We start from the raw sequence: 19,564 nt of genomic DNA, 5'->3' as shown, positions 1-19,564 counted from the left end.
AAGCTTGCATCATCAGCATTGAGAGTGGCAGTGTTATCCTGAATTTCTCTTTAATACTTCACCAGAGTTGCTTGTGCACATAAGGCACCAGAGTAGTCAGTTGTTCAGCACTCGGTCTGTGTAGCTGAATACTCTTGTGTTCTGCGTAGTTGTACTGATACTAAGAAAGCTTTTTCAGTTGCAGGATACAGTGCTCCATGTAACAGTGACAGAACAGCTGTGACAGATCACCTGTGACATGATGAATTCTTGTAAACCACAGAATGATTTGTGTTGGAAAGGACCTTTAAGATTATCTAGTTCCAATCCCTTGGCCATGAGCCAAGGACACTTTTCTCTGGATCAGGTTGCTCACAGTCCCATTCAGCCTGGCTTTCCAGGGATGGGGCATCCATTAACTCCTCTGAGCAATATGTTTCAGTGCCTCACCACCCTCACAGTCAAGAATTTATTTCTAATACCTGTTTCTTCCCCAGCCTGAATATCCCAACTCTCTCAGCCTCATCCCCACAGGAGATGTGCTTGAGCCCTCTGAGCATCTTTGTGGCCACCTCTGGACCTGCTCCAGCAGGTCCACGTCCTTTTTATGTCAGGAGCCCCAGAGCTGGATGCAGTACTGCAGGTGGGATCTCACCAGAGTGGAGTAGAGAGAGAATCAGCTGTCTCAACCTGCTGACTGCCCTGCTTTTCTTTCTGGGGATACAAGAGTACATTGTCAGGTTCTGTTGAGCTTCTTGCCAACAGCACTGAACTCCTCAAGGCTGCTCTCAGTCCTGTATTTGTATTTGTGTTTTCCCAGCCTGTCAGGATTTCCCTGGCTCAGGTGCAGGGCATTGTGCCTGGCTTTGTTGAACTTCCTGAAGATCCCATGGGCCGGTCTCTCCAGCCTGTCCAGGCTCCTCAGGATGGCATCTCTTCTCTCCAGCATGTTGACTGCACCTCACAGCTTGATGTTGTCTGCAGTCTTGCTGAGGGTGACTCAATCCCACAGCCCACGTTGGTGACAAAGATGTTGAACATTGCCGGTCCCAGCAGTCCTCCTGGACCCCCAAGGAACACCACTCTTCCCTGGTCTCCTCTTGGACTTGGAGAGTCACCATCCAGCTGGTTGCTTATCCACTGAGTGGTCCATCCATCAAGCCAGTGTCTCTCCAGTTTAGAGACAAGGCTGTTGTGCAGGACAGTGTCAAGCTTTGTACAAGTCCAGACAGTCATGGCAGTCACTCTGCCCTTATTCCACCTCTGTAAGCCCATCAGAGAAGGCCACTGGATTTATCAAGCATAATTTTCCTTTAGTGAAGCCATGTTTGCTGTCCCCCAGACATACCCTTATTTCCCATGTACCTTAGCATATTTTCCAGGAGGATCTGCTCCATGATTTTGCTGAGCAGTGAGGTGAAACTGATGGGCCTGTAGTTCTCCAGCAATCCCATGTTTCCCTGTATAAAAATGGAGATTATGTTCCCCCTTTTCCAGTCAGTGAGAACTTTACTGCACTGCTATATATCTCAGATATGATGGATAGTAGCTCAGGTTCTTCATCCAGCAGTTCCCTCAGGACCTGCAGATGTATCCCATTATCCTCAACATTTTTCAATAATGTCTAAATTACATATAAATGCAATGCCACTGCACAGCATTGATCTCCTGCTAGGCTGGAAGAACTGAAATTTGGAGGATGTAAGAGAAATCACAGGGTAAAGGGTACAGTTCTGTACCCTTTAGAGCTGCTCATCATCTGAGAATTTTTGTGTCCTTCACTAGCTTGGTGGACCTGCTGCACCTAGAAGGGGAATAGATGGGATTGCAATCTGAAGAGAACAGGAAAGCAGTTGGAACAGGACACAGGGCCTGTTCTGAACGGGCTCACCACCTGTTTCATGGGATGCTGCTCTATCTTTGTACCTTACAGTGGGGAAAACCAGACTGCTCAGGTCTTTTGTCCATTTCCAAACTTCTCTCTTAATCTTATGGGTTTTTTTTATATCTGTCCTTTTTATTTTTCCTTTTCTTCCTCACCTTTCCCGACACAGATATTTGGATAAGTTGGAGTCCTGTGCCACCCATAGCAAAGATTGCTTGCATTGGAATATCTGGGTTTGGAGAAGAACACATAGATTGGGTTGATGCACATAGATTTTTTTATATGTACATTAAGTTTTGATTCCATCAGGAACAAGAGAGTGTGATTTGCAGCAAGCTTTTAATTGTGCCAGTTTTTCCTGTGATAATTCTTTGAAACCTGTGAGCACTTATTTCAAAGGACCTTTTGATGATGAAGATGTTTTGTGTCAGGGTAACCAGCTGTGGTGCACAGTCAGGAATAAGAAGGTGTTTAATAGGGAAGAACTTCAATGCACGGACTTCACAGGGAGATTTAAAACTTCAATTTTTATTAGCACCAAATATCAAGCAAGTTCCATGACAACAAGCTGTACTTCCAAGCTGGTGAATTACTTTGTTTAGGGAAAGTGAGTTAGTAATTATATGACACATCAATTCAGTCTATGTACTCTCTTGTGTTTGCATTTGCAAAGCCATAATTCCTTCTGTTGTGCACAGGTCTGAGTTCACAATTTCTGTTCTTCCCCCAAAAGTAGGAGTGTTTTCAATCATGAGGTTTTGAGGCAACTCTGCCCTTAAGATACCATAACTTAGCTGCTCACCAGAATAGTCAAAGCACCTCTGGCTTCTAGGGGGATATATTACTATTTCTAATATATTTGTGTGTCCAGTTCCTGCAGCTGAGCTTACAGCATGAAGAATTTACCCAAAGAGCTTGTCCTGTACTTCCATCCAGCCTCCCTGTTCAACTAATGCCAGCTTGGCTTTCAAGTGACATTAGCACAGGGGGGGCCATTGGTGGGGAGGGAGGGAGGCTGTGTGCTGTTCTGAGATTGCAACAAAGCTTTTGGTGACCTTGACAGTGATAAGAGACCTGGTATTTGATTAGGGAGTGAGAGGTGGGGTGCCAAAAAAGCATTAGAATCAACACAGAAGAGTGCTCTTCTCCTGGAGTATTTGCAAATGCTTCATCCTAATTGAGTTTGCAAACAGCTCTAACTCTCTTAAGGGTGGGAGAGCGTTTGTTCTTTGACAAATGACGGCCTGAAAATCAGAGCTCTGAGAATTACACAAACACACCTTTACTTTTTATTTTTTAATTGAAGTTACCTTAGACAGTTGGGCTGCCACAGTACAAACTGTGGGGATGCATATGCTGCCCCTTAAGAGTGTATGGGTGCAGGTGAGCATTTCAAAAGAACAAAAAATGCATCATTTCTAAGATGAGGCATTTTTTTACCTCAGTATCCTGGGTGCTTATTATTCAAGCTGAGATATAATATCAGAATCCATTAATTACATTTGTGGCTGATACAATAACACTGAACAAGTTTCCAAGGTAAACTGGGTTAAAAAAAAAATGGAAAAAGAATCCCTGCAGCATTAGTCTGTCTGGAGCATGCTAAACAGTTCTGCTTGATAACAGTGCTTGTCTAGCCATTTGCAGGCTTGCATCAAGGAACTGAGGACATTAAGAGCAAATCAGATTCAGTCACTACATAGGTCCATAACCAGGCTGCATGAATTTCTCTGTCACTGTACTTATTCTGCTCTGTTCTGTAGAGACTGTGGTCTCCTAAATCAGTATCAAACCTGAATTTCGTAAAGCCATGTAACCTGTCTTACCATTGGGCACTAAACTTTATGCAAACAACTGGATCCTCTCCACATTTCACCTGGTACTCTGACTGACAACATATTTTTGTGTGCAGAAAAGCAGATTTAAATGGTGGAGGTGGAAGGAGCAATGATGGACTTAAGCTTATGGGCCAAAGAAGGGCATTTGTGGAAGAGGGAGATAATGAGGTGCATCTGAATACACTTTGAGAAACCAGTTCCCAGAATCCCTGTATTTCTCCAGTAATTTTTAGTTAATCTTCAGGATGAATGAAGATTGAAACTCTTGTCACAGTCCAGATGAGACGGACATATGCACTATACATTAACAGTTGGGAGTTTTTTATGCTGTACTTTCCTTTACATAGATTTTTGTTTTCTATGTATTTAACTAAATACAGTTACATGTTTTATTTTGGTGCCTGTGATTTGAACTATACTCTGTAATAGCAGTGCTATGGGAATATAAGGGGAAGTTTATAGTGGATAATTATCCCATCCTTTCAAATTATTCTTTAATTGCAAGTACAGGGAAGTCTCTGTTAAGCAATTCTGTAGTAACAAAATATTCTGCTCTGCCTAAATGATTTCTACATAAAAGATACCAAGGACTTGTTTGAGAAATCAGTTCAACTGATCAGCTGTTTCTTCATTAAAAACTCTCATCCTAATACACAGAACTTCTGTTCAGCTGTCTAACACACACTGGTGTAGATTTGGTAGTGAATGTTTTCTGGCTCTTAGAGGGAGGAATGTGAACTGAGCTCTTCTTGCAGGTCAGCAAACCCCAGGATTTCTAGTGAACAGACAGTATTTCCATGGGGAAGCAGTTTATTGCAGGGGGAGACAAGGAAGCAAGGCCTAGGGTAAAGTGACCTACCTTAGGCAACTAATGGGATTTCAGAAAAACAGTCTTTCAAATGGTATTTGTCAGATGAGTTAGTAATGACAGATTTCTTACTTCCTTGGGGTTTTTAGCATGGTAAGATAAGAAACATAGGGCTCTGTCTTTTGCACTTTTAATGTGTCAAGATGAAACTTTGGATGAAGCTTCATAAGCTGCCCTTAAATTTCTTTGAAAATTATTGCCATACAGACAGAAAGTACTTTGTTTTACACAGCCAGAATAACGAGCTAGGCCTGATATTTCCAGGTTGTAAGTGTTCTTTGGAAAAATAGCAGATTGTAGGGTGAAATACTCATCTGGTTGTTGATTAAAGTAGGAACAGCTGTGTCTATGCCAAGATGTAGTACAAAAGCAAAGACAAACAGGATAGCTACTGGGGGAAGGTACACTGGGCTTAGTTGTTTGAAACAATGGGATCTTAAAAATCAATAGGGTACTCAATTACCCAGGGTTAAGCTCTACTGGAAAGGCAAATTAAGTTGTAAAGGTAATACTGCTGCTCTGAGCCCATGCATTTCTGTAAGCATCATTAAGTTATCATTCCTGAAGTACAGAACCAATGGTGAGTAAATGAAAGACACAATGTTAAAATCCATATAAGAAGGATTTTTTTAAATGCAACACTAAGAAATTGTGAAATTCACTGCTATACTGCAGGACTAAAGTGAAAGTTTCACAAAGTCAGAAAGGGATTAAAGATAGATGTGGCTGATGAGACCATCTAGTGGTGCACTTAATGGGGTCAAGACAATTCAAGTAATGTAAACATCTCTCCTAAAGTGAGGGAGCTGTAAGAAACTTCCATCAAATATATGGGTTATCCCTTATGATGCTTCTTGCAATAAACTCTAAAACCTCTGGGTCCCTACTTCTCCCATTACAATTTCAATAGTACACTTGTGTTGCTCAGATTGCACAGTTTAGAGGCAATTTCCCTTGCAAAGTTATTTGACCTGTAGGGTACAACAAATTGTATAAAATAAGGCAGTGTTAGACATGGCTGCAGCTAACATACCTGGCTAACCAGACATTGTTCTGGTTTGACACAGTACAAGTTCCTAGTTGTTCAATTTAAAAACATTCTGATGTTAATTTTTCAAGTTTTACTACATAATTTCTGAATGTAAGCAAGTACCTCAGAAAAAGAAAAGTCCTTTTAGAAGTCCTTTTATTTCAAAGTTATCAGTAACAGACAAGTTGTGAACACAAAATAATTTGGTTTGGGCTGAGTATATTTTAACACTAAACCTGATCTCCCAGTAGTTTCTGAATTGTTATTGACTATCACATAATTTCAGGTAGCCTGCCCTTAAAAGGAAAAAGAGGTGTACATTGAACTGGGAATAGGTAAGCCACATAAATAATAATAATAAATATGTAAGGAAGGATAGGTCAAATAAAAGGTAATGAGAAATGACAAAGAAGTAGAACACTGTAGGGTTTTGTTAAATTGCATACAGTATGTGTGTGTGTACTTGCCCACACTTGCACACACACACATCTCCGGGTCTGTATAGAATCACTGTTCAGCTTGTAGTGCAGTTGCTTATAAAAAATACAAAAGACATTCTGTTGTAAACTTTAAAGAATATTTAATAACTTTTAAAAAATAAAAGGTATATTTTAAATTTTGTTCTTTATATGAATGCACAAAAATGTACCATTGTAATTGCAGCAACAAAATCCAAAGAACAGAGGAGACTGCCCACTGTGGTAAGAGACCAGTGAGAAGGGAGGAGAATTCACAATGGAATCCAAACAAGATTTCCTATGGCAAGTCCCAACATGTTTTCTAACTGTCTAACTCAGTATCTATGCAGATCATTTACATTTAGCAAATTCTTGCAGATAAATTAGAGTAAATAAGGAGTCTGTGTTTAAATAATGCCACAATCAACTGCTGGTTTCTGTTGCTTACCTTTGGTGCCCCATTTATGGCACAACACCGAAGCCAAGGGGTAAAGGAAAGGCTGTGACTTTGTCCATGCTGGCTGACACCCTCCTGTCCTGCCCTGGGAAGGTGTAAGAGGCAGCCCAGTCACTCTGTGTACTCTGTGTGACCAGTGCTCATCAGTTTGTGAGAAGTGAGGGTTGGGGTGGATTCCATAAGCAGCCCTATTGATGATGCAAGAGAGAGGATTTTTACAGCTTCTACAGTGCAGTCCCTTCCTCTCCATATGATAAATCCTACAATGCTGCATTTAAATGCTAATTATTGATCAAAGAATAATCTTTTATGAGTTTGTTTGAGGGGGGAGACCAAAGAACTATTCATAGAACAGAAACTGAAGTGTATTTCAGTGATTGTGCACTGTATGATGAGCAGTTAAGTAATTCTGTTGTACAAGTAATAACATTTGGCTGCTAGTGACAGTACAGGAAAAAAAACCCATATTCCATTAAATATGGGTTTGGGTGGGTTTTTTTAAATAATTGTGAAAATGAGAAGCCAAAAGTATATTTAGACTGAATCTAAAAAGCTAAATCCTGATGCTGCTGAATTCAGTAGGTTCAGTCATATGCCCTGTGCCTTCATATCTTGTTATTAAGCAGAAACAGCCATGAGAATAAATTAGGAGTGCTCCTTTATTGCCTTTGGTTCTGTCTTTAATTTAAATGTATTGAGTCCTCCTTCATGTTTAAAGATAAGAAGTCACAACAATATAAAAGGCTTTACTAAAAGTGACAAGACACTAATAGAAGCAATTGGAATGACTTCTGTGTTGCTCTGCCTGCATTCAATATCAGCAGCCTTTCAAATGGATATTATGTACTACAGGTTACTTATATATAATCAACCAGTTTAATGTGTAAAACGGAACTGTATTTTTTTGGCTTTTTGGTTTTTTTTTTTAAAGATTGTTGCTGTTACACATCACAAAATCTTCTGACCTTGTCAGCAGAGAAAGGATGTAGTGATCTTAAGAAAATATGGTAAGTCTGAGGCTTGTTATATGCAGTATGTTCAGAGGTATGAAATTGGATTGTGCTGGTAATGCTGTAAGCACTCTAACAGCTGTTTGGTCTGTGTGGAGAGAGTTAATAACATTAAATATACAAAACAGTCCAGTTCAAATTATGAACAACTTGCAGTAGCATCGCAGTTGGTAGAGGAATATTTTTAAAAGAATTATTAGCAGCAATATGTGATCTGCGGGTTTTTTTTGTTTGTGTTTTTTTGTTCTGTTTTGGTTTTTTCCCCTAACTGTATGTTTTTGTTGCAGTGACTGGGATTTACAAAGTGAGGGTTGCTTATACTCCCTTTAGGTACTTGTTTTTTAAAACCAAAAAAGTTTATCTTGTAAAGACACCTAAACTCTGGAAAATGATTAGAGGAAACCACAAAATGTGACTTGTCTCCAGTCTGCTTCTCATATTTTGTTTCCACTGAAGCTTTACCTAAAGTCTAGAGGCATTCTCTAAGAGCTCAGCACATATTACTGTGAGACTCACAGGAGAAGGGTCTGTGATCTCTCTTTTCTCTACACCACCATCAAGCAAATTGATAAGAGTTGCTCTCTGTGGGAGTTCTGCACAATGGTTTGCTCCCATCAGCTGAACCGTCATGAGCCTCCTATCTCTGTGTTAATTTTTAATGGCAGGGATCACTACAAATAGACTTGTCTACCTTTTATCTGTCTCAAAAAAAAAAAAAAAAATCAATGTTTTATGAATGTATTCATCACTGTGTCATGCTGCTTTTCAGCGGTAGAAACTCTGAGTTGTCAGCAGAAGCACCCCTGTGTACAAACTATAAACCAAGGCAAGAACTAATGGCACAGCTAACCTGGAATTTTATCTGTGCAGGTTAAGAAAAGAACAGAGTAGAGAGAGGGAAGGAACAAACTTACACCATCTTTTGGAGAGCAGGACAGTGTGCAGGTGAGCCTGGGCTCAAGAAGCAGAGAGCAGGGAGATTTTGATGACTGCAACACCAGTGAGCCTCTTGCTTTGGAGTACAGGGCACCTGTGTGTGGGCTACTTGCTCAGCTTGGGTATGTTGGGGCTTGTTTGCATGACAGTAAAATCCTTCAGTGGTGAGGAGGTTGCTGTGATAGTGATGGGGAAGCCACAAAAAATGCACAGAATTATTACATTACTTTTACCATAGCCTGCACAGCTAAATGCCCCATGCGGGTAAAATTTTGGAAAATAATTGCTCTTTTAAACACCAGACTGTCCTAAGCAATTTCCCAGAAAATATGGAGTAGCTCATGCCTGAGAGTGAGAAGACTGCAGGAAATCAGCAGAGACAAAAAAATCTCCCCAATCTAATGAGTGAGAGTGAATCTGTCAAATAATGCAGGTCCAGAATCCAGAAAGGGGTTAGTTATGGGTGTAAAGGAGATTGTTCAATAGGCTGTGGGTTGGCAAGTGCAGTTTTGTGCTGGAAATTGTCTTTAAATCAAAGCATGCAAAATGTCACTCAGAGCTGAGACCTGCTGTTGTAAGCAAGGTAACTTTCCCTGTGAGCTTGCTGCATGCTTCCAGTCTGCAGGAATGGCTGCACTCAGCTTCCTGGGAAAAGACAGCTCCATGGTCACCTCTCTGCTCTAAGTGACAGTGGTTGAGAGCTGCACAAATGATGGCTGAAGGGAGAGGGCCATCTGCATTGCTCTGTTTGCCTGTTCCCTGCTGTGTCCTTTCCCTGGGGTGCTTCAGCTTCTCCCTGGCACATATGCACTACCTGGAGCAGTTTGCTGGCAGGGAATTATTTGTTTGAATAATAGGGCACATCTGATTTTTAACCTCATCACCAGAAAATGTGCATAGGAGGGTACTACATCAATTACTTCAGTTATCAATGAGTGGCTGTTCCCTAGTTAAGGAAAGTAATGGTTTTGATTTCTGCATATTTCTGTGATTCCATGATACTCTAGAAAGTGTGGATTATATTCTAACCAGCAGCTAGGTGAAGAAAAATGCATCTGAAAAAGAGCACTGAGAAGTGACTCCATTCTAACAGAGACTGATGTGTCTTGGCTGTTGTCAGCGTGCAGCTGGGAGGAAAAAAAAAGGTAAGCATAAAAGCATCTGAAGTCTTAATAACTCTCAGAAAAATGAGCAATGTGCAAAAGATTTTTCCTCAGCAAGGCAAACTCTATCATACCTGCAGATGATGTTATCCCAAAGTAAATTAATGAAATGGTGACATTCAGGGAAGGAACAGCTGACAGCTTTGTACACATCTTCAAGCATGGAAATGAGTGATATTTTTTGGCAGACTTACTTGAAACAGGGATGATAAATAAAACCATAGTAGACTGACAGAGAGAGCCCACTCACAAATTGTTTACTGAAATGAAGATACAGCTGAAAGTAATTACTTGTTTCCCAGAGGTATAAGTGATAGTGCCTTGTACAAGAAATAATACTTGGTTATTTCAGTTGGAATGTAAAATAGGATAGAAAGGTTTCCTCTTTCTGAGGTTAGATGCTGGGTATTTTCACCTCCTTTCAGAAAAGTATGTGTTTATGAATGTAATATATATAACATATGCAGTCAACCATCTATATGCCACTGGCAATTAGGAAGTGAGGCAATGTCCAATATTGTTTTCCATTAACAGCCAGGATCTCACTGTACAGATTCTGATTAAAAGCCTGACTCTGCGGCACAGAAGATTAAAAATACTCCTTTAAAACAATGCACTTCTGAAGATGATCCTCTCCTGGCTACAAAATCATCTTGAGACACTTGGAGGCAGGGCTGCTTGATCTTGACATTTTAGCTGTGTACAAACTGTAGTAAAATTACAATTGCGTTCAGTCCTAGCTACTCTGTACCTTCTTGCTGAAGAACATTTGTTTTCTACCTCCTCTCTTCCAGACTGGGAAATGCAGGAAGGCAGCCTGGCAGCTTTTGCAGAGGTTGCCTCAGTGCCATCTTTTCTCAACATGGGTCTGCAGTCAGCCCCTTGTAAGCAGCCTCTCTTGCCTTGCCACAGGCCATGGAAAAGGAACCATGCTTTTTTGGTTTTCCTCTGCTTGAAGACAAGGCTGCTTCTTACCTGTGCCAGTTCAAGTACTGACTTTTTCTTTTCTTCCTCCTTCAGTAAAGTGGGGTGATTCACAAAATCTTCAGAAAGATAGCATTATACACAGTTTATAGTACAAAGGGGGGTGGGGAAAGGTCAGATGAATGAGCATGAAGGAGATTTCTCCTGTGTCCTTTGGAGGAGAAGCAGAAAGATTGGGAATGGTATCTATGCACAGTAGGTGTCTGCCTTGACTACCTGACAATACATGGTCATTGCAAAGGTGAGTCCGAGAATCTAAGAGAAAAGAAACAACAAACAATCGTTTTTCAGTAAGTAAAAAAACCCTATTTATTGAAACAACAAGAAAAAAAAGAGCAAAGCATGACACTAGTTTTGTTCACGCACAGGAGGACATATCACATACTGTGTTTCCTGCCTGTGCATGTCCTTGTTCTATTCCTAGAGTCTGTCTGCCTTTTGTCCTTATCCCTCTTGCTGTCTTACGGAACGGACAGTGAGAGCAGGGGAGAGTTGATTTCTCACCAGATACTGGGAAGAGGTATATTGAAAAAGAAATGGATGCCTTTTGCTTGAAAATATTTTAGAGCAGCAATCCACAGCTGTGTGGGTATTCTGTGGGTGCCCCTGTAGCTGTTGTTTTGAGAGACATTGGGTTAAACCCTGGCCCTACAGATGCAGTGGTTTACTTGACTGTACTTTACTTTTCCAAGAGTATGTGTGCACAGGTCCCTGTGGGGGAATCACTGGAGACTGAACATGCATTAATCATGGCCATCAATGCCTCATCAACAATGGATGTGTTTTTCTACTCAGCCTATTCAAGAGAAGCAGCAGGGAGGTGGGGGTTCTTCTCCCAGCTAAGCACTGACCTGTTGTGCTGTCTCTGGTGGATTACTTCATCAAAAGGGATGGGAGAGAGAGTCTTATTTTCCTTCCAGCTGAAGTACCTATATGAATGTACTAAGTGCTTGTTACTTTCCCTTTGCAACACCACTGTAAGAGTTGTCACTGAAATGAAGGGCTGCCAGGTAGAAAATTTTAGGGTATGAATTCTGTTTTAAGCACTTAATTTGACCACTTCAAATTTAGTCTTTACATGAGTAATAGTTCCTGTTAATGAGTACTTTGAAAGAATATATGAATACACACACACAATTATATTTGTGAAGAAAAAATTGTTATAAAATGAATTTATATTTATGAAGAAAAAATGGTTATTGTTAATCTTCCTCAAGTCTCACTCTTCTACAGTGAAATCAGATTATTAGGTTTTGGTGTGCTGTTTGTAGCAAGCACTGGCCTTTTGGAAGTATCCACCTTCAGGGACAGCTATGTAACAACACAGTGGTGGCTGAACTTGGTTTATAGTTTGAAGCATGCACGACTGAGGAAGATTCTTCTGTTGCATGTGCTGTTATATCCTTCAATTTATGTGACTGCATGATTCTCTAAGATGCTAACATGAAAAACTGCCACATGCTATGGGCCAGAACACAACTGAAACAGCAGCAAGAGAGGGGGCTCAGTTCATTTCAGGTGACAGTACACAGAAACTTTTGTCATCAGGTACATTCAATCATACCAGGCAGCTGGAAGGGAGACTGAAAATCTGTTGTGTTCTGAGGTGTTTTCCCTGCCTTGCACAGCATTTACTAGGAATATGAATCTGCATTTTTAAATTGTCTGAAGTGCTTCCTCCCATGCAAACTAGCAATATCTTTCTGTCAGAAAGATAGTATTGTCTTAGAAATTTAATATAGTTAGGGTATTTATGAGAAGGACTCTGACCATGGGCTGCTGGGGATTTTTAGTGTATCCTTTAAAGATACCCTAAATGCGGAATGGATGCTCAAAAGCTGGTTTGTTTTTGTTAATCATGGTAATATATTAACAACAGTCATAAATTGCCTGTCTGCCATATGATCTTGTGCTTTTTTCTCTAAGCATATCTGCTTATTATACTGGAACAAGCCCCAGAACTCTACTGAATTTGGGCCTGTGAGGCGTCAGGCATTTGCATTAATAAGTTGCAGCCAATAAATGACATATGAGAGAGTAAGATATGTGCCATTCTGCCTAATCTGTCATTGTTGGGAATGTGAGTGGAATACTGATCCCAGGCTCTCTCCTGCTGCTAGTGGCATACCAGGCAAATTAAAAAAAAAAAACCCAACCAAACCAAACAACCATGAGTTAATCTGCAGTTCCACGGTGTTAATTAGCTTAGCAGTGCCATCCTTTGTGCTTGCATGTTGGGTGTGAGAGAGGGGGAGCTAGAGACTAAAGCTAGATCTTCACTGAATTTAGGAAAGGCACTTTGAACCAGCCAGAGCTCCAGCACAACTTTCACCTGTGTATCCTCAGGCTGTGCCACAGGTGCTTACACTGGCACAACCACAGCAGGCTGGGTTAGAGGCACAGGCATGTAAGACACAAAGTGGTGGACAACAGATTCTTCTCTGACCAAAGTCACAGTGGAAAGGATTGCAACTCAGAAATCTGATAGGCATGTCTATGCCAATCATAGTAAAGGGACATGGGTTTATTGGCAGGGTTTGGGCACCACATCCTGATTTGTAATTTACCCTGGGCCTGAGGGATGAGGTTGAAGACTTAAGTTACCTCTAGACTATGCTGAAGTTGGCTATTTAGCCTAAGTCCTCTCTGGAGAATAACTGGACAAATAGAGGCACCCTAAAGGCAGTTCATCCTACCCTGATTAGGTGTCTGGAGTCCAGTCTCCCCTCCCAAGTCCAGTTTCAGTGTTATATAAACCACTTGATAAAGTGCCAGCTCTTTGCAGTGCATCATAAAACACTGTGCAGTATTCCTAGTTCTGTGCCTTGTACACCGTATTTTAACTAAAGTAAAACTCAAAGTGCTTAATAATTTTGCCTGATGGTAGACAAAAATTCTGCAAGATTTAAAACCTGCTTAGGCAGAGTATATATCTGAATCAGTGGTTACTTAGTTACAAATACTTAGGATTTGAAAATTGATATTAAACTGTACCTGCACCATAGCTGTGCACAATCCAAAGATTCCCACTGCCAGTAAGTTTTCCTGGAGCCATACTTTCACAGTTTCATAGCAAGGCTACAAAGAAAAACAAACCAAGAATATTGTATTGGCCATAAATACAGCTCTACTCTCCCAGGAATATACAGCTAGAGAAAAAATGGATCTGACCTAGCTGCTAGGTAGCCTGGATTATCATTTCAGTGCTGGAGCAACTACAATCTATTTTTGGGTTGAGGCTTGAACATGGAGTACTAATCCCAGACACAAAACAGTGCACCTCCAAAATGCTGCATGAGCACTGCTCCGTATAAATTCAGCCAGTAACTAAAAATATTGTGCTGATTTTGGCTGGGGTACAGTTAATTTTCTTCACAGTGATGGGTATGGGGCTGTGTTTTGGATTTGTCCTGAACACAGGGTTGATAATCTGGAGATATTTTTTGTTATCATTGAGCAGAGGTTACACAGAGCATGATTTTTTGGTTTCCCTATTGAACTGTCTTTATCTCAACCCACTCTTGTCTCACTTTAACTTTTCTGCTTCTCCCCTTGGTCCCACTGGTGGGAAAGTAAGCAGGCTTAGTAGCCAACTGGGGTTAAACCACAACAAATAAACAAACACTGGGTTTGGGCCCTCTTTGCTCTCTAAAACCCAACCAGAAGCAGTTAGAACCTTACAATGAGGCTTTCATTTTCTCCACATTTCAAGAAAAATAAACATTTCTTATAATACATAAAGACACATGAAACCAAACAGTTCCAGTGTGAGTGGCTCAGTAGCTGCTCCTCCTGCACATGGGCCCATTTCATACCATTTCCAATCATTTCAAACTGCAGTATGGGCACTCCTCCATTATTTTCTTCATGCTTTAAATTCTGCAGCAGCTGTAGTCCTGTTTTACTGGTCCAGTTTTGGGGAGGGTGGAATTGGCCCAAGTGAAACCTTTCTTTAAATAATCATGTCTGTAAGACAACCTTGTGCAAAAACAGGCCCCCCTGTCTTGTAAATGTTCATGGCCAAGAATCATTCAGCCTTCAGCTAGGGGTTTTTACATATGTATAAAGGAAGAACCATTAATGGCCATCAGAAGCCAGAGGGTTAACCTGCACTGATTTTCTTGCTACCCTGAATAAAATAGAAGAAGAATTTTTCAGCCCTTAAATTAAAAAAATTACCCAGAGCTACTCAGGAAGTGTAAGGAAGCTGTGTTTGATGTGAACTCAGCCTCTGTGAGTACAAATCCATGCATATGAAATCTCACTAGAAAGTGGCCAAGACAGCTTTACTCATTGTCTTCACAAACCATTAGAACCAGCAAAACTTAGCTATAATTCCACTTCATCAGGTGGCCTACACCCCTCCTGTGTAATTGCACTACCTGCAATTAGCACAAAGAATTGCTGAGGTAATTTCAGAGACATATTTAGGCTCTGACTATCTGTTCCAGAAAGATCTTGCTGAGGCCATTGTAGGGAAATTATCCCATGGAGTTTTGAATTTGATTACAGGCAAGTGCAGCAACAAAAAAAAATTGCTGCTGGCAACTCAGCGGAACAGTTCCCACTCTTCTGTGCAGTGGAGGCCCCCGAACCAGAGCTCCTGGTGGGAGAGGAGTGCTCAAGGCTCTGCCAGTCCTCCTGCCTCAGGACTGCCTGGGCTGTGATGAGCTACAGCTGCTGCTCCAGGGCCTGTGTGTGCATGAACCATTTGCCTTTATTGCTGCCTGACCCCAGTAGGTGGGACACTAAAAAGGGCATTCCTGCCATTTCCTAGCTTGATGTCACTAGCCTGCACTGCAGATCAGTGTTGGAATGGACCTGCCTGCAGTGTGAAACAACAGCTTGGAGCCTACTGAAAGGAAACCAGCTCATAACAATAACTAAATAGGGGGTTTCATTGGAGGTCAAAGGCCACAGCTCAACAGGAGCCTTCTGAAAGCACCTGATGAAAGGTGAATTAGGATAGAATGAGGTGCACAGCTTATCATCTGTGCAGCCCTGCAAATCACTACTGCCTGTCCTTCACCTGGGCTGCAAGGCAGCTGCTGCCATGTGCTGCAGAGCTACTCACCGCTTTCCACCAGGTCCCTGGGGAATGGAGCCCACAGTTCTCACTGAATTCTAAGCAGCAGGAGTCTGGCACCCGGGTTGTGTTGTACACTTCGAACCAGTCCGTGTAGTTGGAGACTCCGCAGCATCTGAACTGGAAAAAGATGAAGCGAGGTGATACCGTAAGCGTGATCCATCACTGCCTGTTCTGACTTTGCCTCCTGGAGCCTGACACTCAGTGCATTTTGATCATACCAGCAGAGGCTTTAAATTTTAAAGGAATACAGTACTTCCTCAGCTTTACTCAAAACAGACCACCTTCTCTACTCTTCTTTATTAAGTTTAAACATGTCCTTGTATGCAGCTAATATTGATGCAAGAAGGAAAGGCCCCTATTTGCAGAGGGAAGATACTGCAGGAGCTGAAACTGGACAACCTCAGACAAGTATTGAGATTGAGTTATTGACTGACCAGAATTTTAACAGTTGTTTGCACCTTGTCAAGAAAAAAGATACAGGTACAGCACCCAAGAAATGAAGATACTACTTCTGGGATCATGATTGGAGTAAACAAGGTGAATTTCTCACTAAGCTATTAATTACTAATCACCTTTGAAAGACTTTGCCTATCATCAGCAAAAGGTGTATTTCTCTCTGTGGTGCAGTTCTTTAATGCCATCATCTGATGCTGCTCTAACAGTTGTGCATTAAGTGTCTGCCTACAATGACACAGTGTGTGCAGATATCACAAGACTGCTAAATCAGAAGGTCTGTTTGACTTTGGTAGTGGGATGAAAGGGGCAGAAACACACAGTGGTAGAGGGAATGGCTCTGTGGCCATCTTCCCCTTGGGAACTGGTATATTCTTGTGATAGGAAGATAGGAAGATAAGCTGGGACTCACTACCAAATAGATGTATACACCATCTGTTGCCCTTATGCAAAAGTATGAATTTGTTGGGATTTAGACACTTCAGCACCAATGAGTAAACAAGACAACACTGGGCTGCAGAACTGCTCTCTGCTATTCACAGTACCTCACACTTTTTGGGGCTATGCCAGCCACCTACCTAGTCCCAAAATTACTTGCCAAGATCTTATTTTTTTAAATGTGAATTTAGGTAAGCCTGAAGAGTGTTTTTAGCATCCCTGTAGAGACCACTTCTCTTGTTTCTGAGAGACTCATAATCATGCAGACATCTGCATCACCAGGGCCAAAGACCTAATGGAGATCCTGATCTTTACACTGGCTTGAGGGAGAGTTTTCCTTTGTTACATAATAGCTGTAGCATTCAGGCTGTAGTAGAACTGTGGTGTTCAGCTCTTGCTACACTCACAAAATGTGCCACTCCAGACCCATAGAGGGCAGAGGTATCACATGCTGCTGCCTCATGCATCTTATGATGCTTCAAGCACTCAGAAAGTACTCCTTGATAGAGACATTTCAGTCTGCTCACAGCAGAGTTTTTCTTCTGTCAGGGAAAAGTCAGAAAACTTTCCTGCACAAACATCTATCCTTCCAAGTTTCTGCTTCAAATTTTGATTTGGTCTGTGGCAGGGCTCAATCCTCCACTTGGAAATGTTTGATTTTTAAGATTACAGACTTCATTTTCTACAAACTGACATGAAACTAGAAAAAAAAAGTTTGTGCCTTTCTTTTTATCCTCTATGTTGCTGCACAGAAAACAGGAGGTCCATGTGTAACAGGTCCCAAAAGTGAGTAGGAGCAGCCTGGAATACATGGCATACATTTGAGGAAGGCTGGTTTATTTGGAAATCTAACAAGAAGAAGGTCTTGCAGGCTGTCATCATTAGAGTCAGGAGGCAGCTCTTTGATAGACAGCGAGAAGTGACAGCTTGTAAACAGCAAGCCTTAAAAATGTGGCTCATCTGTGATGTAGAGTGTGCAGCGGTAAGGGCTGAGACATTTGAGTGATGTTCTGGCCAAACACAAGTGACACAAGTTTGCATAAATCAGAACTAGACTCCTTCTTCTCATAATAATGCATGGCTGAAGGTGTCAGTCTGACAGACTACGGAGATGAAGATGAAGCACGGGTTTTGTAGCCAAGTGCTCACTAACAGGTTGAGGACAGCTGCTCCTATGGAGCCTGTGAAGCAGGAGCTGGCTAGGCCATGAGCTAGGACTGGGACTCCAAAGAATAAAATTCCTGGTAAGCCACAAGGTGAGAATATGAAGGGATGCAGTTGCAAAGATGAGCTGCAGTTGGACACTGCCTGCCCACACAGATTCTCTGTACAAGAGCACAGCAGACACAGCAATGGGCTAAGAGAAGTTCAAGGTATAAATAAAGGACACAGCACAGGATCAATGGTCTTGGGACTGGAAGAAATAATGTCTGTAACTATATGGAAGAAATATCTTTGGAAGACAAAGGAAGGATGAGCAATAGGATTAAGCAGCGGATGATCCATAGCCCTAATCAAGAGGAGGTGATGAATACAGCAGAGTTCTAACACCACAGAGACCTGAGAGTGCAGAAGCAAGGGAGGGAGCACTGCTCAGTGAAGGCCAAGTCCTGTCACTGCCATCTCTAGGGAGCAGGGGCATTGATCCATGGTCAAAGATGCAGGAATGAGGAAACAAGCTGCAACAGGATTGAATGGATCACCACTTCAGATCCAGCAAAGGAGTCCAGAAGCCAGAAAGGCAGATAAGCTGAGAGCTCAGTAAACTCAGAGACTTCATTATGGATGTCCAGTAGGAAAGAGAGAGTGCAGGAGTGATTTTGGATCATGTGACAAGCAACTGATTTATCCCAGGTTGATGCAGGTGATCAGTAAGAAGCCAAATTGTTGAGGGAGATGAGGGACCATTAGAAGAAAGGGGAATATGGAGGACTTTTTTTTAGAGTCCTTTTAGATTTGAGAGCAATGTTATCTTGAAAATTGGCAAGGTTTCTAAACAGGGATAGTTGGAGACAGCCCTACACCTGGAGGACTGAGAAAGCTCAGGGCACATGAAGGACAATGTCTGTCACCAGCAGTTGGTTGTAGTCATTTCTACCACGAAGGCTGATGTTCTGCCAATGCCAGGCACGGAAGCGTTGAAGTCTCGATTCTTGCAACAACCACATTCATTTTTGGTCACATTTACACTCCTGTCTTGTTCTCTTCACAAGTTAAGTGATAAAATTACACAAGTTTGCCTAGTTGCTTACTTCTGTTCCTACTTTCAACATTTACATTTTATTACAAATAATTACAAACTAACAGTGCTTATTTTGGAGTACTCAGACTAACACATGTTAAAAGGGAGCAATCTATTAAAAAAGTTTCTATGTCTGTGCAACAGTGCAACTCCTGAAAAGGAGTTGGACACTTGTACATATTTTACATTATTCTCAATATTGAAGGCTAAGTAGGCCTTATCTTCTTTGCCAAATTCCTGCAGACTCAGTCAGGCTGGGATAGGGTTTGTGAAAATAAACAGATACTCAGTCCTTGTTGCAGACAGTTTTTTAGCAAAGCCTTGTTTTCTGGTTTTGTGAATGGGGCAAAGAACTAGAGACAGAGTAGGGGGCCTTCTATACACCTTTTTCCACCATCACTGTAAAAAGTGATGAATAATATAGTTTTGTTCTAAAAATCATGTTTAATGGGTGGTGGTTTCCAGTAGTAATTCTAAAGTATGGCTTGATCTAATAGAATCAATGACTGAGAATAGGGAGATGGGTCAAATTTCTTCTCAGTTACTGTGGTCTAAACAGACATGAAAAGGCATTACACAGCAGCAAAAGTGAGCTGAATTTGCTCACTTTAGTGAAGCTAATAGGTTTTCTGCATGCTTCTCAAATTACTGCCTGCTTAGTTAAAAGTAGAAGTGCTCAAATATTGATCACAAAGATGCTGAGGATGAAGCAACATTTTAAAAATTAATGCCTG

At 41.4% G+C, this 19,564-nt stretch overlaps 1 protein-coding gene across 2 annotated transcripts in view; it reads right to left on the bottom strand.

Annotated features, from left to right (window-relative positions):
- Window positions 1-2,373: 2,373 nt before the first annotated feature.
- The window catches only part of TSPAN4 (tetraspanin 4), a 420,715-nt gene continuing 403,524 nt past the window's right edge, over window positions 2,374-19,564 (bottom strand). For both annotated transcript variants that reach the window (XM_058026126.1, XM_058026124.1), the window contains 3 exons: window positions 15,683-15,814; window positions 13,603-13,686; window positions 2,374-10,863 (listed from right to left, as the gene is read on the bottom strand). In XM_058026126.1, coding sequence (XP_057882109.1) covers window positions 10,795-10,863; window positions 13,603-13,686; window positions 15,683-15,814 — 285 coding nt within the window. In that variant the 3' untranslated portion in view covers window positions 2,374-10,794. The remainder of the gene's footprint in view (window positions 10,864-13,602; window positions 13,687-15,682; window positions 15,815-19,564) is intronic.

This window comes from Melospiza georgiana, chromosome 6 (genome assembly GCF_028018845.1).
Source record: "Melospiza georgiana isolate bMelGeo1 chromosome 6, bMelGeo1.pri, whole genome shotgun sequence".
Lineage (NCBI taxonomy): Eukaryota > Metazoa > Chordata > Aves > Passeriformes > Passerellidae > Melospiza > Melospiza georgiana.
The sequence above is the reverse complement of the archived record's forward strand: the minus strand, read 5'-3'. Positions and strand labels throughout refer to the sequence as shown.